This window comes from Heptranchias perlo, chromosome 14 (genome assembly GCF_035084215.1).
Source record: "Heptranchias perlo isolate sHepPer1 chromosome 14, sHepPer1.hap1, whole genome shotgun sequence".
Lineage (NCBI taxonomy): Eukaryota > Metazoa > Chordata > Chondrichthyes > Hexanchiformes > Hexanchidae > Heptranchias > Heptranchias perlo.
This window is the reverse complement of record NC_090338.1, coordinates 27,823,881-27,841,876: the sequence shown is the minus strand read 5'-3', so window position 1 is coordinate 27,841,876 and position 17,996 is coordinate 27,823,881. Positions and strand designations below refer to the sequence as shown.

General features: G+C 40.8%; 1 protein-coding gene across 1 annotated transcript in view; it reads right to left on the bottom strand.

Annotated features, from left to right (window-relative positions):
• Nucleotides 1–17,996, bottom strand: part of LOC137332202 (meiosis-specific kinetochore protein-like) — a 93,854-nt gene that overhangs the window by 54,565 nt on the left and 21,293 nt on the right. The window contains exons 5-7 of the mRNA XM_067995898.1: nt 14,318–14,426; nt 6,752–6,812; nt 3,413–3,538 (exon numbers count right to left, since the gene is read on the bottom strand). Coding sequence (XP_067851999.1) covers nt 3,413–3,538; nt 6,752–6,812; nt 14,318–14,426 — 296 coding nt within the window. The remainder of the gene's footprint in view (nt 1–3,412; nt 3,539–6,751; nt 6,813–14,317; nt 14,427–17,996) is intronic.

Here is a 17,996-nt window from a genome sequence, read left to right as displayed (position 1 = left end):
TCTGGTCCACTCCACAGGAGATCGACTAGCAATACATAAAAAAATTACATCTGCTCGCACTATCAACTTTTTCATTATAAATTCCTGGGTTCAAATTTATAATGCAAAATGTAATTACACCTTTATCCCTGGTGGAGGTGTTGCAGTACCTCTACTTGCAAGTATGTGGACATATGAATTAGTAATAGAAATATAAAAGTAACTACAGAATGTATGACCAACATTTTTTTTTACTCGTTCATGGGATGTGGTCGTCGCTGGCAAGGCCAGCATTTATAGCCCATCCCTAATTGCACCTTGAGAAGATGGTGGTGAGCCACCTTCTTGAACCGCTGCAGTCCGTGTGGTGAAGGTTCTCCCATACTGCTGTTAGGTAGCCATGATGTGGAGATGCCGGTGATGAACTGGGGTTGACAACTGTAAACAATTTTACAGCACCAAGTCATAGTCCAGCAATTTTATGTGAAATTCACAAGCTTTCGGAGGCTTCCTCCTTCCTCAGGTGAATGTTGTGGAAATGAAATCCTCGAACCTTTCGCATTTATAAATCACTGTGATTTTCAAATAAAATTGCTGGACTATAACTTGGTGCTGTAAAATTGTTTACAGCTGTTAGGTAGGGAGTTCCAGGATTTTGACCCAGCGATGATGAAGGAACGGCAATATATTTCCAAGTCGGGATGGTGTGTGACTTGGAGGGGAACGTACAGGTGGTGTTGTACCCGTGTGCCTGCTTCCCCTGTCCTTCTACGGGGTAGAGGTTTTGGGTTTGGGAGGTGCTGTTGAAGAAGCCTTGGCGAATTGCTGCGGTGCATCCTGTAAATTGTACACACTGCAGCCACGGTGCGCCGGTGGTGAAGGGAATGAATGTTTAGGGTGGTGGATGGGGTAGCAATCAAGTGGGCAGCTTTGTCCTGGATGGTGTCGAGCTTCTTAAGTGTTGTTGCAGCTCCACTCATCCAGGCAAGTGGACAGTATTCCATCATACTCCTGACCTGTGCCTTGTAGATGATGGAAAGGCTTTGGATAGTCAGGAAATGAGTCACTCACCACAGAATACCCAGTCTCTGACCTGCTCTTGTAGCCACAGTATTTATGTGGCTGGTCCAGTTAAGCTTCTGGTCAATGGTGACCCCCTGGATGTTGATGGTGGGGGATTCAGTGATGGTAATGCTGTTGAATGTCAAGGGGAAGTGGTTAGACTCTCTCTTGTTGGAGATGGACATTGCCTGGCACTTGTCTGGGGCGAATGTTACTTGCCACTTATCAGCCCAAGCCTGGATGTTGTCCAGGTCTTGCTGCATGCGGGCACGGACTGTTTCATTATCTGAGGGGTTGCGAATGGAACTGAACATTGTGCAATTATCAGCGAACATCCCCGCTTCATTGATGAAGCAGCTAAAGATGGTATGGCCAAGGACACTGCCCTGAGGAACTCCTGCAGCAATGTCCTGGGGCTGAGATGATTGGCCTTCAACAACCACTATCATCTTCCTTTGTGCTAGGTATGACTCCAGCCACTGGAGAGTTTTCCCTGTGATTCCCATTGACTTCAGTTTTACTAGGGCTCCAGGGTGCCACACTCAGTGAAATGTTGCCTTGATGTCAAGGGCAGTCACTCTCACCTCACCTCTGGAATTCAGCTCTTTTGTCCATGTTTGGACCAAGGCTGTAATGAGGTCAGGAGCCGAGTGGTCCTGGCAGAACCCAAACTGAGCATCAGTGAGCAGGTTATTGATGAGTAAGTGCCGCTTAATAGCACTGTTGATGACACCTTCTATCACTTTGCTGATGATTGAGAGTAGACTGACGGGGCGGTAATTGGCCGGATTGGATTTGTCCTGCTTTTTGTGGCAGGACATACCTGGGCAATTTTCCACATCGTCGGGTAGATGCCAGTGTTGTAGCTGTACTGGAACAGTTTGGCTAGAGGCGAGGCTAGTTCTGGAGCACAAGACTTAAGTTCTACAGCCGGATGTTGTCGGGGCCCATAGCTTTTGTTGTATCCAGTGCACTGAGCCGTTTTTTGATATCACATGGAGTAAATCGAATTGGCTAAAGACTGGCTTCTGTGATGGTGGGGATATCGGGAGGAGGCCTAGATGGATCATCCACTCGGCACTTCTGGCTGTCATTGAGAATGGGGATGTTCACAGAGCGTCCTCCTCCTGTTAGTTGTTTAATTGTCCACCACCATTCACAACTGGATGTGGCAGGACTGCAGAGCTTTGATCTGATCTGTTGGCTGTGGAATCGTTTAGCTCTGTCCATAGCATGTTGCTTCCACTGTTAAGCATGCATGTAGTCCTGTGTTGTAGCTTCACCAGGTTGGCACCTCATTTTTAGGTACGCCTGGTGCTGATCCTCATTGAACCAGGGTTGATCCCCTGGCTTGTTGGTAATGGTAGAGTGAGGAATATGCCGGGCCATGAGGTTACAGATTGTGCCGGAATACAATTCTGCTGCTGCTGATGGCCCACAGTGCCTCATGGACGCACAGTTTTGAGTTGCTAGATCTGTTCTGAATCTATCCCATTTAGCATGGTGGCAATGCCACACACAACAATTTGGATGGCGTCCAAATTGTTGTGTGTGGCATTGCCACAAGGACTGTGCGGTGGTCACTCCTACCAATACTGTCACGGACAGATGCATTGGTGAGGAAGATGTCAAGTAGATTTCTCCCTCGTGCCGCAGGCCCAGTCTGGCAGCTATGTCCTTCAGGACTCGGCCAGCTACCGAGCCACTCTTGGTGATGGACATTGAAGTCCCCCAGAGTACATTCTGTGCCCTTGCTACCATCAAGTGGTGCTCAACATGGGGGAGGACTGATTCATCAACTGAGGGAGGGTGGTAGGTGCTTATCAGCAGAAGGTTTCCTTGCCCATGTTTGACCTGATGCCATGAGATTTCATGGGGTCCGGAGTCAATGTTGAGGATTCCCAGGGCCACTCCCTCCTGACTGTATATCACTGTACCGCCACCTCTGGTTGGACAGGGGTGGTGATGGAAGAGTCTGGGACGTTGGCTGAAAGGTATGCTTCTGTGAATATGGTTCTGTTAGGCTGTTGCTTGACTCGTCTGTGGGACAGCTCTCCCAATTTTGGCACAAGTCCCCAGATGTTAGTCACAAATAAAATTAAATCTCTCACTCATGGATACTAGATATTTACTCACAAAGCCTAGTTCTTTTAGAAAAATGGCCAAACCTGGAACCAACTCATTTGTTACTTGATTAATAGAGATACCCTCTATTAATCTTCAAGCATATTCACCAAAGGTGATATGCATGATAAAATAATAAATATTACAATGATAAAAACAGATACAACAAACAAACTATGCTGTGAAAGAAGCTGAAGTTTGAATAAGGTTTTCCATTTGTAGCTGGATTAGTTCTCTTCACCCTTACCTTCTGCCTCTCGGAATAATTCTACTGAAGAACAACTATCTGTTCTAGTGGAGGAGGAGTCTACAAGCAGCTCTGATTCCAATGAAGGCAAGATGTAGGGTAAAGCATCAGATGTTAGAGAAAATTCTACTGAGGGGAAAAAATTCAAGTTACTATTTTGACATGAGTGGTCCCGTCTTTTTACCTCTGTGTCTTGGGAAGAAATGCAACTTAACAACAACTTGCATTTATATAGCGTCTTTAACATCGAAAAACATCCCAAGGCGCTTCACAGGACTATGATCAGATGAAAATGACATCAAGCCAAAGAAGGAGACATTAGGACAGATGACCAAGTGCTTGATCAAAGAGGTAGGCTTTTAGCAGCATCTTAAAAGGAGAGAGGTGGAGAGGAGAAGGGGGTTGGGGAGGGAATTACAGAGCTTAGGGCTTAGATGGCAAAAAACTTAAAACTGATGAACTGAAGGTATTCTCTCTACTGGTTGTAAAAGCTTTATTTGAAATGAGTTTGGGCAGATACCACAAGGATAGCTTCTGAGAGAAATTAAAACCTCATACTCGTGCAGCAAGGAGTGCTCTTCTGAGGTTGGTACATTGGTTGGTAGAATGAAGGTGGCTGTGCTATACTTGATCTGGTAGTGCTTGAAGTTGATAATGGCTGCCTGAAATGAAAGAGTATTCCACTTCCTGGCACTAACATCCTCCACCTCAATGAACACCAAAGTTGCACTAAAAAAAGCATTCTTTTGTGTATTAACTTTTCAGAAATGATTTTGGTTCAATCTTAAGTTTTGTTAAAATTCAGCACAATTTTGTTTTGTGTTCTGTGAGCACTAATAAAGGTTTACAACATTTAAGTCTTTTAAGTAGTGCCTCAGCATGCTTGCGTATCAAATGTAGGATCACGCCCACAATTATCCACACAAAGTTTCTGATCTTTGCTGGCTGGTGTTTCCTGTTGGGTTTTGGGGGGTGGGGGGGTGGAATGGTGGAGAAAAAAGAAAACCGTAATCTGTGGTGATACAAAGTGGCAGAGAACTGGAAGCAGATTGACAACCCAACTTCATGGGAGGGCATATTATGAGGAATGAAGTTCAGAAAAAAGAAAGTGATTTTTTTTTTAAAAAAAGATTCTTTCTGCTTTTTTGTTTATAGCTTGCAGATAAGTTGGCTACTTTCTCTCTTGGCAAAACCAAGTTCAAAATACCAATCAATGCTGGGTTTTGAACTCTGAACTCTTGTCTTAACACCCTTTTATTACAGTATTTTTATAACTACTAGCAGATGTCCTAGGGAGCTGGTCACAGTAATTTTTATATCATGCTGTTTGATAACAGGAGGAACATTTTACCATTCAACATACAATATATTTTTCTTCTGCTAAGGTATAGATGTGTTTAAGACTATAAAGTGTGATTTCTCTACCGAGGGAAGTAAGGGTGGAAATTGCAGAAGCTCTGGCCATAATCTTCCAATCCTCCTTAGATATGAGGATGGTGCCAGAGGACTGGAGGATTGCAAATATTAAACCCCTGTTCAAAAAGGGGAGAAGCATAAATCCGGAAATTACAGGCCAGTCAGCCTAACGTTGGTGGTGGGAAACTTTGAGACAATAATCCGGGACAAAATTGCTTGGCACTTGGAAAAGTTTGCGCTATTAAGTGAAAATCAGCACGGATTTGTTAAAGGAAAATTGTGTTTGACTAACTTGACTGAGTTCTTTGATGAAGTCATGAAAAGGATTGATGAGGGAGTGCGGTAGATGTATATATGGACTTTCAAAGGCATTTGATATAGTACCACAGAATAAACTCGTTAGCAAAATTAAAGCCCATGGGATTAAAGGGACAGTGGCAATGTGGATACAAAATTGGCTAGGGGACAGAAAGCAGAGAGTAGTGATGAACAGTTGCTTTTCAGACTGGAGGAAAGTATACAGTGATGTTTCCAGGATTCAGTATTAGGATCATGGCTCTTTTTGGTATATATTAGTGACCTGGACTTGGGTATAGAGGGCATAATTTTGAAGTTTACAGATGACACGAAACTCGGAAATGTAGTAAACAATGTGGATGATAGTAACAGAATTCAGGAGGACATAGACTGATGAAATGGGCAGACACATGGCAGATGAAATTTAATGCAGAGAAATATGAAGTGATGCATTTTGGTAGGAAGAATGAGGAGAGGCAATATAAACTAAATGGTACAATTTTAAAGGGGCTGCAGGAACAGAGGGACCTGGGGGTGCACATACACAAATCTTTAAAGATGGCAGGACAACTTGAAAAAGCATATGGGATCATGGGCTTCATTGATAAGACACCAAGAGTACAAAAGCAAGGAAGTTATACTAAACCTTTATCAATCACTGGTTAGCCCTCAGCAGGATTATTGTGTTCAATTCTGGGCACCACACTTTAGGAAGGATGTCAAGGCTTAAGAGAGGGCGTAGAAGAGATTTACTTGAATGGTACCAGGGATGAGGGACTTCAGTTATGTGGAGAGATTGGAGAAGCTGGGGTTGTTCTCCTTAGAACAGAGAAGGTTAAGGGGAGATTTGATAGAGGTGTCCAAGATCATGAATGGTTTTGATAGAGTAAACAAGGAGGAACTGTTCCCAGTAGCAGAAGGGTCAGTTACCAGAGGACACAGATTTAAGGTGATCGGCAAAAGAGCCAGAGGTGACAAGAAGAAACATTTTTTTTTACGCAGTGAGTTGTAATGATCTGGAATGCACTGCCTGAAAGGGTAGTGGAAGCAGATTCAATAGTAACTTTCAAAAGGGAATTAGTAAATACTTGAAGGGAAAAAATTTACAGGGCTATGGGGAAAGAGCAGGGAATTGGGACTACTTGGATAGCTCTTTCAAAGAGCCAGCAAAGGCATAATGGGCCGAATGGTGTCCTCCTGTGCTGTACCTACTATGATACTGTGAAGTACATGGCTCGAGTCAATTAGAGTTTAATTGCTGTTGATGAGGGAAGTTTGCAGATTGACAAGTACCTGGAATATAAAAGGCAGATAAGGCCACACGCCAGCTTAGGTAGTGGTTTATCTAAAAGCAGTTACTTTTGCGTGTTGGGTTTCCCCTCAAAATTGCTGCTGCGTATCTACAATATACTCAGTGTTTGGCAGCAGTACGAATTCAGGCTCAGTGAATTTTAATCAGTAACAGTAATTGTTTGAAAAAGAAGTTGGATCGATAAAGGTCACATGACTACAGGCCACATCAACCTCTATGAAATGCAAAAGATTCTTAAAAAGCCATGTCCTTTGGTTAGAAAAATATAATTATAGCTCCCACAATAGATTTTCTTTTAAAAAATGCTTTCTTACCTGAACTAGTTTCAGTGTACCCAGAACATGTTGTATTTTTCGAATTACTTTGGGTAGATTCCTGAAACAAATTTGCAATTGAGAAACAGTTTAAGTTTCTAGCTTTCCTCTCAAATTGCAACCCAAGCAGAAATTTTCTCCCAGAGACAGAATTAAATACTTTATCAGAGATCCATGAGAAACTAAACTATGCTATTCTAGGAAAAAAATTATAATCAGAAATTTAGCCAGGATAATTCGAGTTACAACTTAATATAGTCAGAATAAATTAGTTTTAGTACCATGCTAGAACGAAGATTTAAAACACTAATTGACAGGCTGAAACTTTCAAGATAGTACTTCACATTTTCCTCATATGGACACCATCACAGTTTGAGCTTTCTCCCAATAGTTTCGCATTTGCAGCAAAAAGTCAATTTCCATAAATAGGTAAAGTCTCCTATAAACTGAAATGTGCAATCTTATATATGCTGTGAGTGGAAGAGCATGTTATGAAATTAACAGTTAACCTTTTGCTTATGGTGTGTAACGCACCATAAATTACATGGAATGCCTGCCGCATTCCCTTGTATTTAAAAAGGTGATAAATACCACATTGTTAAACCAGAGCAATACAGAAGCAGAAAGACACAGCAAGTTACTGAAAGTACAATATTTTTAAAAAAACAAAATGGATTCAGTCCAGAAGGAGTAAAAATACCCTTTTTAGAATGTATTTCTTGCACAATTTGATAAGTGACGTAAATTTTAGATGACACAATCTTTTTCAGACCTTCACGTTCATTCTTTATAAGACAATTACAACTGAGAAGGCCATTCGGTCCATCTTAGTTCATTCATCCAACAACATCAACAAGCACCCCCTACTTCCATTGCAGCATCCAATTGCTTAACTAATTCTAGGTTTTCACCTCCACTACTCTATCTGGAAAAAAGGACAACACTCCATTTACTGGTCACCCTTATGTTGCAATAATGCTTGGAATAGTAAACCTGCAGCTTATATAAGCAAGATTTGTCAAAAGGTGTCAAACAAGTCTTTTGCCCCAGTTTACAATTCTAACCACTGCCAAGGTTATTAGGTGCCTAAAATTTGTCTGGCATCAGAACCATATCACATTACCCAGCCCCAAGTACATTATCAGTTACACAAAGCAAATCACAGTGGAATACTGTACACTGTTGATTGAACTGATTAACTCCTAATTGCCAGCCAAAGATGAAGCCAGACACAGATGCACTAACTATTATTTTATCAACATAACTATAATAACAGTTAAGCTTCTTAAGCTTTGGGAAACCATTGGTTTGGATGTCATCACCACCATCTTTTACACACAATTTCACAAAGACCTCTTTTTCCACCTATATCGTAGCTTGACCAACCAAGGTCACGTGGATTTATTCAAATGTGCCATTCAATTTGGACAGAGATGTATCAGGGACTATAATGGCCAGATTTTAATTGGTCAATAAGACTAGCCAGTCATTAGACGTAAAAAGGTCCAATCTTTTCTCAGCCTTAAATTGGGATAAAAAGACACAGAAACACAGTAAAAATGGCCTTTCTAGGACCCTCTTAAGTATTTATCAATCCAGACAAAAGACCTATTTGTCCTCGACAAACCTGGGTTCTCCTGCATAAGCCACTAATCGGAATCAGCTGCCAGTTCAAAATCATAAAGGGTATAGACAGAGATAAACTGTGCCCAATGGCAGAAGGGTCAAGGATCAGAGGACATAGATTTAAGGTGATTGGCAAAAGAACCAAAGGTGACATGAGGAAAAACTTTTTTATATAGCAAGTGGTTAGGATCTGGAATGCACTGTCTGAGGGGGTGGTGGAGGCAGATTCAATCATGGCCTTCAAAAGGGAACTGGATAAGTACTTGAAAAGAAAAAAATTGCAGGGCCATGGTGAAAGGGCAGGGGAGTGGGACTAGCTGGATTGCTCTTGCATAGAGCCGGCGCGGACTCGATGGGTCAAATGGCCTCCTTCCGTGCTATAACCTTTCTATGATTCTATGTTCAATGAGTCCCAGAAATTATTAGCGTGGTTTAAAAGACTATTCTTAGGTCACTTTTCTTACAGTGTGAAGAACCTTCTGATATCAGTCTACATTTGTTTGTACTAGTTTGGATCTGTGGCCCCTTGTCCTACTATTGCAATTTAGTTTGAAGTAATGGTCTGGATTATTTTCTCTTGCCATTTATTAGCTTATATTCCTCAATAATGTAATCTCTCAGGGCTGAAAAGGACAAGTTTCTCTAGTCTTTCCTCATAATCAGGTCTCTGACACCGGGAATCAGCCTTGTAACTCTTCTCTGCATTGCCTCCAGTATTTGGCTGTTCCCCTTTGTGTCAATGACCAGAAATGGATATAGTTCTCAAAGTGTAGCCTGGTCAGAGGATTATTCAATTTGAGTATGACTTCTTCTGATTTTACTCTACTGTTTTGACCATATAGTTCAACATTCCTTTGGCTTTGTTTGTAGTTCTACATTGGTTGGATATGTTGAGCGTGGAATTCAAGACACGTTGTTCATGTTTCCTTTGTGAATACTTGGAGAAAATAATCATTCAGAATATCTCGTGCTCATCCTCAGTTTGTCGTCTATTTGCATTTTTTATGGTTCATACCATTTCCCTGACCGCTTTCTTACTGAAAGAATTTCTAATACTTGCATCTGAAGCTATGCTATTTCCCAGGTTTTTTTCTTTACCCATGACCATCCTTTTGGCACGTTTCTGCACTTTCCTATATTCGTCCTAATGAAACCGTTCTCCTTCCTTCCTGCGGGATTTGCTGAGTTTGTTCTCCATCCTTATTTTACTGCTGTTTAATTTGTTTATTCTTGTAGGGTTATGCTTACCGATTCTAAGTATCCATCTTTCCTGCTTGCTCAGTATCGTGCCGTCAACGGTATTCCACTTGCCCTCTACTAAGTGCCCTACTTGATCAATTTGCTTAAGTTGCTCCCTTATTGAAATTAGCCCTTTTAAAGTTACATACCTGGCTACTGATCCTTGATATTTCTGAATCCCAGAACATGGTTAACTTCATTATTCTGTAGTCACTGTCCTCCTATGGTGCCATGACTTCAGTTTCCTTAATGTTGTCTGGATCACAAATGAATACTAAGTAAAGATATGCAGTGCCTCTAGAGGCTTCCCTGATGTAGTCATGCAGCAGTCGTGCATTACATTTACTAACAGACTCTAAATCACTTGGGTATTTCCAAATTATATTTGGCTGATTTAAATTGCCCATTTGATTGAAGCCACCATGAAAATGTTTTTTCCTTTTTTCAAATACCTCTTCGTAGAGCAAAACGTTTTCCTTCTCATTTTGGCACAATGGTCTGAGCAGGTTACTTTTAGCTTTTGTCTTTTTTGCAATAAAGATGTCTAACCAGAGCAATTCATTGTAAAACAATCTGCCTCCCACAGGATCAACTTAATTTACCTCCCAGGTGTCTGATATAAAGGGCTTATCATTTTCTGAATCCTGAATGTTGTATTCATTTCCATCCTCTGCTGTCAGCAATGTTTCTGATATTTCTACTACATTGCAATTTACTATAATCACAACAGACTCTAGTTCTGGCATCTTATTCCTAATACTTATAGTGTTCAGATATATACATATTTGCCTCCTTAATTTGTCCCCAACATCTGCCTTTTCCTGATCTATTTGTGTCTTTCAGTTTCCATACCCACCTGTTAACTACCTTCCACTCTTCAGTCTCGTCTGTGATCCAATTTCCTCCCACTTTCCCCCACCTATCTAGTCTACATGATTCTTGATAACTGTTTAAATATTCCTTACAAATCTAGCTGTTCCCATTTGGTTTAAATGCAGCCTGTCATTCTGGCATTGGTACTTTTGTTCTAAATATTACCCCCATTATTTATGAAAGTATTGTTGTGATTATGTAGAATTAACACTGGAATGTAAAATTAATGTGCTGGAAACTGTGTGATAAGGTAAGTGGTACAAAAAATGTCATTCATCTCTAAATTGGTTTGTAGATTTCCTCATCAGTCTTGCCTCATATGGGGTTTAAAAAGAGGAACTGTGTCCAGGGAGTATGCACGCAAGATATAACTGATCCAGGTTAGCATACTTTTTATTAGTGTCTCCCAGATCAGTAATGTATGATCTGTTCTTTAGTTGATTGAAGATAGCCTGTTTACAGGACTTTACTGTGGTCTGCTTCGCTGTAGAATTTTTGTCTTACAATAAAGGCTATTAATGAGGACTATGTTGTGGAGTGTCTACATTGAGAGTTCCGAACTAAATTATAAGCATACACTTTAAAATACCGGTCTTATGAATTCGTCTAACATCATGACTTTCACACCAGGTGCCAGCCACTCAATATTCTTGGTGAACTCCCCTGTTTTACCAAACACAAAGTATGCCAGAGAGCATTTCTTTGCATCCTTCATTCCTGAGTTTTGAAACAATCCTTCTAGGTGTGATATTTAAGGCCTCTATACTGTTTCTTCCCAAGTTGTTTGCCTCTACATGGAGTACCAATACTTGGTCCTTTTCTGTCCCCTTCAGTATTATTTCTAACCTTTCCTCAATGTACACTGTTCTAGCTCAAGGCAGATGACTTAGGTATTATTGCACATGACAATGCACTTGTTTGAGCAAAGAATCATCTATATCCACAATCTCTGTTTTAAAACTGTGCGTTTGTTCTGATTATCTTCCTTGATTTCCAACTATCTCTCCTTCTGTGATCTTGCTTCCTTCTGCATATTGGACAGTGCCTGGTATCCATTCATTATTGTAATCTTTTAAGTAACTTCAGAGGCTTTATGATTTTCTCACTACTTTTACCAACCTTAATCCCTCCAACATCTCCACTTCCTTGTTTTTTTTCTCAGCACGTTTATCAAATGCAGCACAAATGATGGTTTTTGTTCGGTACATCAGATCATCTGAGATCAAAAGAGGATTTTTTATTTTTCCCTCTGTCGCAACGAGAACTATTGCTGAGGAGTTGTTCAAGGTTTTTGACTAATACATGACAGATAAAAACATTGAATGGAATAGTTATTTCAAGATTTGCATGGATATGGTAAAAGCCATGACGGGACGAAATAGTGGACTTGCTGCTTGGGTGGATAGCGCCACTGTTGTATACACAGGGTGGCGCAAGCTGCAAAAGCAATGCCAAAAGAGCTATCAGATTTACTAACTTCTACTATCAAAATTGTGAACTTCATAAAAGTTCGACCGCTGAACTCACGTGTAGAGATTGGATCGTTCCACCAGCAACTTCTGCTTCATTAATTAAGTTCAATGGCTGTCTTGTGGTCAAGTTTTGGCAAAAATATGCAAACTCAGGGAGGAGTGCCGTAAGTGTTTAATCAACTCTGAATCATCACTTCCTCAACCAATGCTTCCAGGTGTTACTGGGCAATTTGGCCGACATATTTGACAAGCTCAATGAACTTTTCTTTGCAAGTTAAGAATTGTAACATTTTAATTATGCCGAAAAAGAGATTTGCCAAAATACCTTTGCTATGAAGTAACTACGTTTCCAACATCGTCTTCTGTCATTATGGACTGTGAAATTTTAGCTCTAGAAGTTAAAGATGCAATTCTGGAGCACTTGTTGCAGCTTTGCACAAAATTCAGCAAACGTTTTCCCAAAAGAGAGGCAAATGAATTGCAGGATTTCGCTTGGGTTTGAAATCTGTTTTCAGAGAACTTTGTAGCAAAGGCCAAGATTGCAATAAATCCAAAAGAGAATTTGATTGACGTTGCTGATGATTCTATTTCGGGAGAATTTTTAAGTCATGACTCTTGATCAGTTCTGGCTCTCAATTCTGAAAGAGTTCCCTGAATTGCTCTAAAAGCCACAGAAATACTTGTCCACTTTGCCTCAACATATTTTATGTGAAGTGGGTTTTTCTTCGCTTACTTGCATCAAAACCAAGTATAGAAGCTGCTTGAATGTAGAGACTGATTTGTGATTGATTTTGGAGAGTTTCAAACTGAGATTTCACAAACTGTGTGCTAGCAGCAAACAGGCTCATCGTACTCACTGAGACAAAGATGAGTCAAGTGTCCTTTTATGTTCACGTTTATTCAGTAGTATGGTAACGGTACTGTGCTATTTATGTTGCTTTCTATCTCAATCAATATGTTATGTTAGCTGAGTAAATAAAAACTAAAATACAGCACTGAAATCGCCAATTTTGTCTAACGCTTACTTCAAAATATTTTCCTTCAGTCCTGAAGGTAGGGAAGGGCATCAGAGACTAACAATTACTCTCCATGGCAAACAGTAATCGCACTTTCAGCAGGCACACAGTGAGCATTAGGGCTTGTGACAAAAATGAAGCATTCTGCTTTAGATATAGCTTGATATGGACTTCTTTAATTCTATCATACTCGTAGTGGGTTAGAGCAATCTTCAGCCACAGAAAAATGTCTCAGCTCATTTTGATACTGTTGTTGCCAGGCAGTTGTATATTAAAAAGAGTTGAAATTGTAGGAAATTTTAATCATCCAAAATAGACTGGGATAAGGAAAATGTGGTGAAAAAGGACATTATTTTGCACTGTTTTTAGAACTGTATGACTTCACCATGGACAGGTACAGAAAAATAATCAAAAAGGCTAACTGAATTGCTGGCCTTTATCTCTAGGGGACTAGAATATAAGGGGATAGATATTATGCCACAGCTATAACAAAGCCCTAGTTAGACCACACCTGGAGTACTGTGTTCAGTTCTGGGCACCGCACCTTAGGGAGGATATACTGGCCTTGGAGAGAGTGCAGTGTAGATTTACTAGAATGATACCTGGACTCCAAGGGTTAAATTACGAGGAGAGATTACACAAACTAGGGTTGTATTCCCTGGAATTTAGAAGATTACGGGGTGATTTGACCAAAGTTTTCAAGATATTAAGGGGAACTGATAGAGAGAAACTATCTACCCTATTTCCGCTGGTTGGGGAGTCTAGGACTAGGGGAAATAACCTAAAAATTTAAGCCAGGACTTTCAGGAGTGAAGTTAGGAAACACTTGTACACCCAAAAGGGTGGTAGAAGTTTGGAACACTCTTCCGCAAACTGCAGTTGATGCTAGCTCAATTTTTAAACTTTAAATCTGAGATTGATAGACTTTTGTTAACCAAAGGTGTTAAGCGATATGGGGCTAAGGCGGGTATATGGAATTAGGTCACAAATCACCCATGATTTCACTGAATGGCAGAACAGGCTTGAGGGGCTAAATGGCCTACTCCTGTTCCTATGTTCTGGGTACAGAAAGCAGGTACCCTAAAAGGAGGCCGAGTAGAAGTTGGCTGTTTGGCATATTGATTTAAAACAGAGGTTTTGCCCAAAATCAACAATTCACAAGTTAGATTCCAAACCTTTTCTCAACATCCTAAAGCTCTGTATTTAAACGTTTAAAAAATGAAGAGTAAAAACAGTATACAAACTGAGGAAAACTAGAGCAAACCTGACAACTGCCCACTAAAGTTACCACTGGAAGAGGATTTGACAAGCAATTTTATGATTTATAACAGTAAACATACCTGGACATGCTGAAGACCTGGACTTCTGTTCTGAAAAGGCTCAATTCCTTTTTTGTTGTTTGAAATGTTTCTTTGTACAGTTGTTTTTGTTCGGGACAAATGCAAACTCCTTTAGAATAGAGACATTGAATTTTTTCCACCAAAGTAATAATCTAACATTGCAAACTGTTTACAGGATTTGTATATTGTAGCAAAATTTAAACAATCAAGAACTTACGGTTGATCTGAAAAGTATTTTTGAAACTTGATCAATTTGGAATCATTTGGATGTTTCTTAATGTGTAGAGTCTGGAGTAATTTGGACTTCTGATGTCACATTGTCTATTTAATATCACTGTATACTTAACTATGACCAATAACAAAAGTTAGCTATCAAAAATTGGATTCAGATTTCTTAAAGATGAAAAGTTTGCAAATACTCCTCCAATATAGCTCAGATATACTTAAAGTCCATTCTCTGACCCATTATTCATCCCAATGGGAACAAGGATCAACAGACATTAGTACCTAGAACTAACCCCAGTTCTCCAAAATTATTTAATACAAGACCATGTAAGCTGCCCAGCTGTGGGCATTTTATGATCAGTTATGGGGAGTTTTGTATTGTGAGTCTGCACCTACTAGGAGCTAAATTGAGGCTGCCTGAACTCATGTAATATCTCTTACAGTCAGTAGAGGGAGAAAACTGGCTGACTTTGAGCCCAGGCCCCAGAGTGGAAGGACAGTGTGCTAAATCTATGCACTGCCATCATCCTGGTTTTCTTTTTTGAAAAGATAACTTTGATCTTTTCTTGAATTCTGTTGATAAGCTTCTCTCCTGTACAATAAATTGCATGAGCGCTGTTCTTCAGTCCAATTTACTCCTCCCCCCATGGGTTTAACAAACTGACTTGATGAAATGATTCATATGCACATTTGCTGACATTAACAGACATACATGGCAGGAATTTCCTCAGCGATCTCCCAGTAACCATAACTTCAGTGGAAGATCGGCTGAAACCTTGGATAGATATGTAAATGGGGTTTCTGACTAGCTTCTGCTGATGTTACAGCAGGAGATTGGGAGAACCCCAAAGGAAATTCTTGGTGGGAATGTTTACAAGCGGGGCAAGCTGCCTCGCAAAATTACATTACTCCTTCACACCATTTTTCCAATTTTCTCCTTCTACCCTATTTTGACTCCTTTTCCTGCCCCACACCTCTGGAGTCCCTCAAACATCTACCCCCTCTTCCTCATCTACATGCTGTCCCTTACCAACATTATCTGAAGATATGACACCCAGCTCAACCTCTCCACCATCTGTTTCGACACCTCCACTGCCTCTGTATTGACAGACTGTCTGTGGACATGCAGTCTTGAATGAGCCACAATTTCATCTAGTTAAATATTGGCCCCCACCACAAACTCTGTACCGTTGCCACTGGTTTCCAGCCCCTCCCCGGCCACCTACTCAGTTTCAGCCAGGCTGTTTTCAACCTCAGCACTCTATTCAAACCTGAGCCGAACTTCTGACCCCATATCCTTTCCATTACATAGATCGCCTATTTTCATCTCCATAATATTGCCCACCTCAACCCAAATGCTGCTGAAACCCTCATCCATGCCTTTAAGACCACCAATAATCTTCTGGCCAGCCTCCCATCCTCTACCCTCCATAAACTTTATTTCATCCAAAACGCTGCTGCCTGCATCAAGTACAACTTAACAATCAACCCTGTCCTTGCTGACCTACATAGGCTCCTGGTCCTCCAATATTTCCAAAATAAAATTCTCATCCTTGTGTTTAAATCACTTCAGGTTACTGAGATGGACTCACCCTTCCCTATTTCCTCCAGCCTTACAAAACCCCAAAACTCTCTTGTTCGAACTCTGGCCTTCTGTGCATCACCCCTTCCGTTGCCCCACAATTAGCAGCTGTGCCTTCAGCCATCCCTATCCTATGTTCTAGAGTTCCCTCCCTAAAACACTCCATCTCCCTCTTCTCATTTAAGACCCTCCTTAAAATCCACCTCTTCTGTTTATGCATCTATGAAGTGCCTTGGAATGTTTTTCTATGTGAAAGATGCTATATAAATGCAAGTTATTTTTCTGGGGTGGCAAATGTAACCCCAATATTTAAAAAAGGTGAGAGAAAACAGGGAACTACAGACCGGTTAGCCTAAAATCAGTAGTAGGGAAAACGCTAGAGTCTATTATAAAGGATGTGATGACTGGACACTTAGACAAAGATTAGACAAAGTCAACATGGATTTATAAAAGGGAAATTGTGTTTGACAAACTTACTGGAGTTTTTTGAGGATGTAACTGGTAGAATAGATAAGGGAGAACCAGTGGATTTTCAGAAGGTCTTTGATAAAGTCCCACATAAGAGGTTAGTGTGCAAAATTAAAGCACATGGGATTGGCGGTAATATGGATTGAAAATTGGTTAACAGACAGGAAACAGAAAGTAGGAATAAATGGATCTTTTTCAGGGTGGCAGGAGGTGACTAGTGGGGTACCGCAGGGATCGGTGCTTGGGCCCCAACTATTCACAATATATATCAATGATTTAGATGAGGGAACCAAATGTAATATTTCCAAGTTTGCTGACGACACAAAACTAGGTGGGATTGTGAGTTGTGAGGAGGATGCAAAGAGGCTTCAAGGTGATTTAGACAAGTTGAGTGAGTGGGCAAATACATGGCAGCTGCAGTATAACGTGGATAAATGTGAAGTTATTCACTTCGGAAGGAAAAACAGAAAGACAGAGTATTATTTAAATGGTGATAGATTGGGAAATGTTGATGTACAAAGGGACCTGGGCGTCCTTGTACACCAGTCACTGAAAGCAAACATGCAGGTGCAGCAAGCTGTTAGGAAGGCAAATGGTATGTTGGCCTTCATTGCAAGAGGATTTGAGTACAGGAGCAAGGATGTCTTACTGCAGTTATACAGGGCCTTGGTGAGACCACATCTGGACTATTGTGTGCAGTTTTGGTCTCCTTACCCAAGAAAGGATACTCTTGCCATAGAGAGAGTGCAGCGAAGGTTCACCAGACTGATTCCTGGGATGGCAGGACTGTCGTATGAGGAGAGATTGGGTCGACTCGGCCTGTATTCACTCGAGTTTAGAAGAATGAGAGGGGATCTTATTGAAACATATAAAATTCTGACAGGGCTAGACAGACTGGATGCAGGGAGGATGTTGCCCCTGGCTGGGGGGGTCCAGAACGAGGGGTCACAGTTTCAGGATACAGGGTAGGACATTTAGGACTGAGATGAGGAGAAATTTCTTCACTCAGAGAGGGTGGTGAACCTGTGGAATTCTCTACCACAGAAGTCTGTGGAGGCCAAATCTCTGAATATATTTAAGAATGAGCTGGATAGATTTCTAGACACAGAAGGCATCAAGCGGTATGGGGAGAGAGCAGGAATATGGTATTGAGATGGAGGATCAGCCATGATCATATTAAATGGCGGAGCAGGCTTGAAGGGCCGAATGGCCTACTCCTGCTCCTATTTTCTTTGTTTCTTGAAGGTAGTATGGTAAATAACTGGGCATGATAATACTTCTACACTGCAATCTTTTTGCTTTCCTATATAAAAGGATCTCTTACATTGAGAGCATTTACAGAAACTATCTCAGGCAGATCATTTCTTTCATTTTTGAAAAATTTTTAAAAGGCAAAAATTAAGA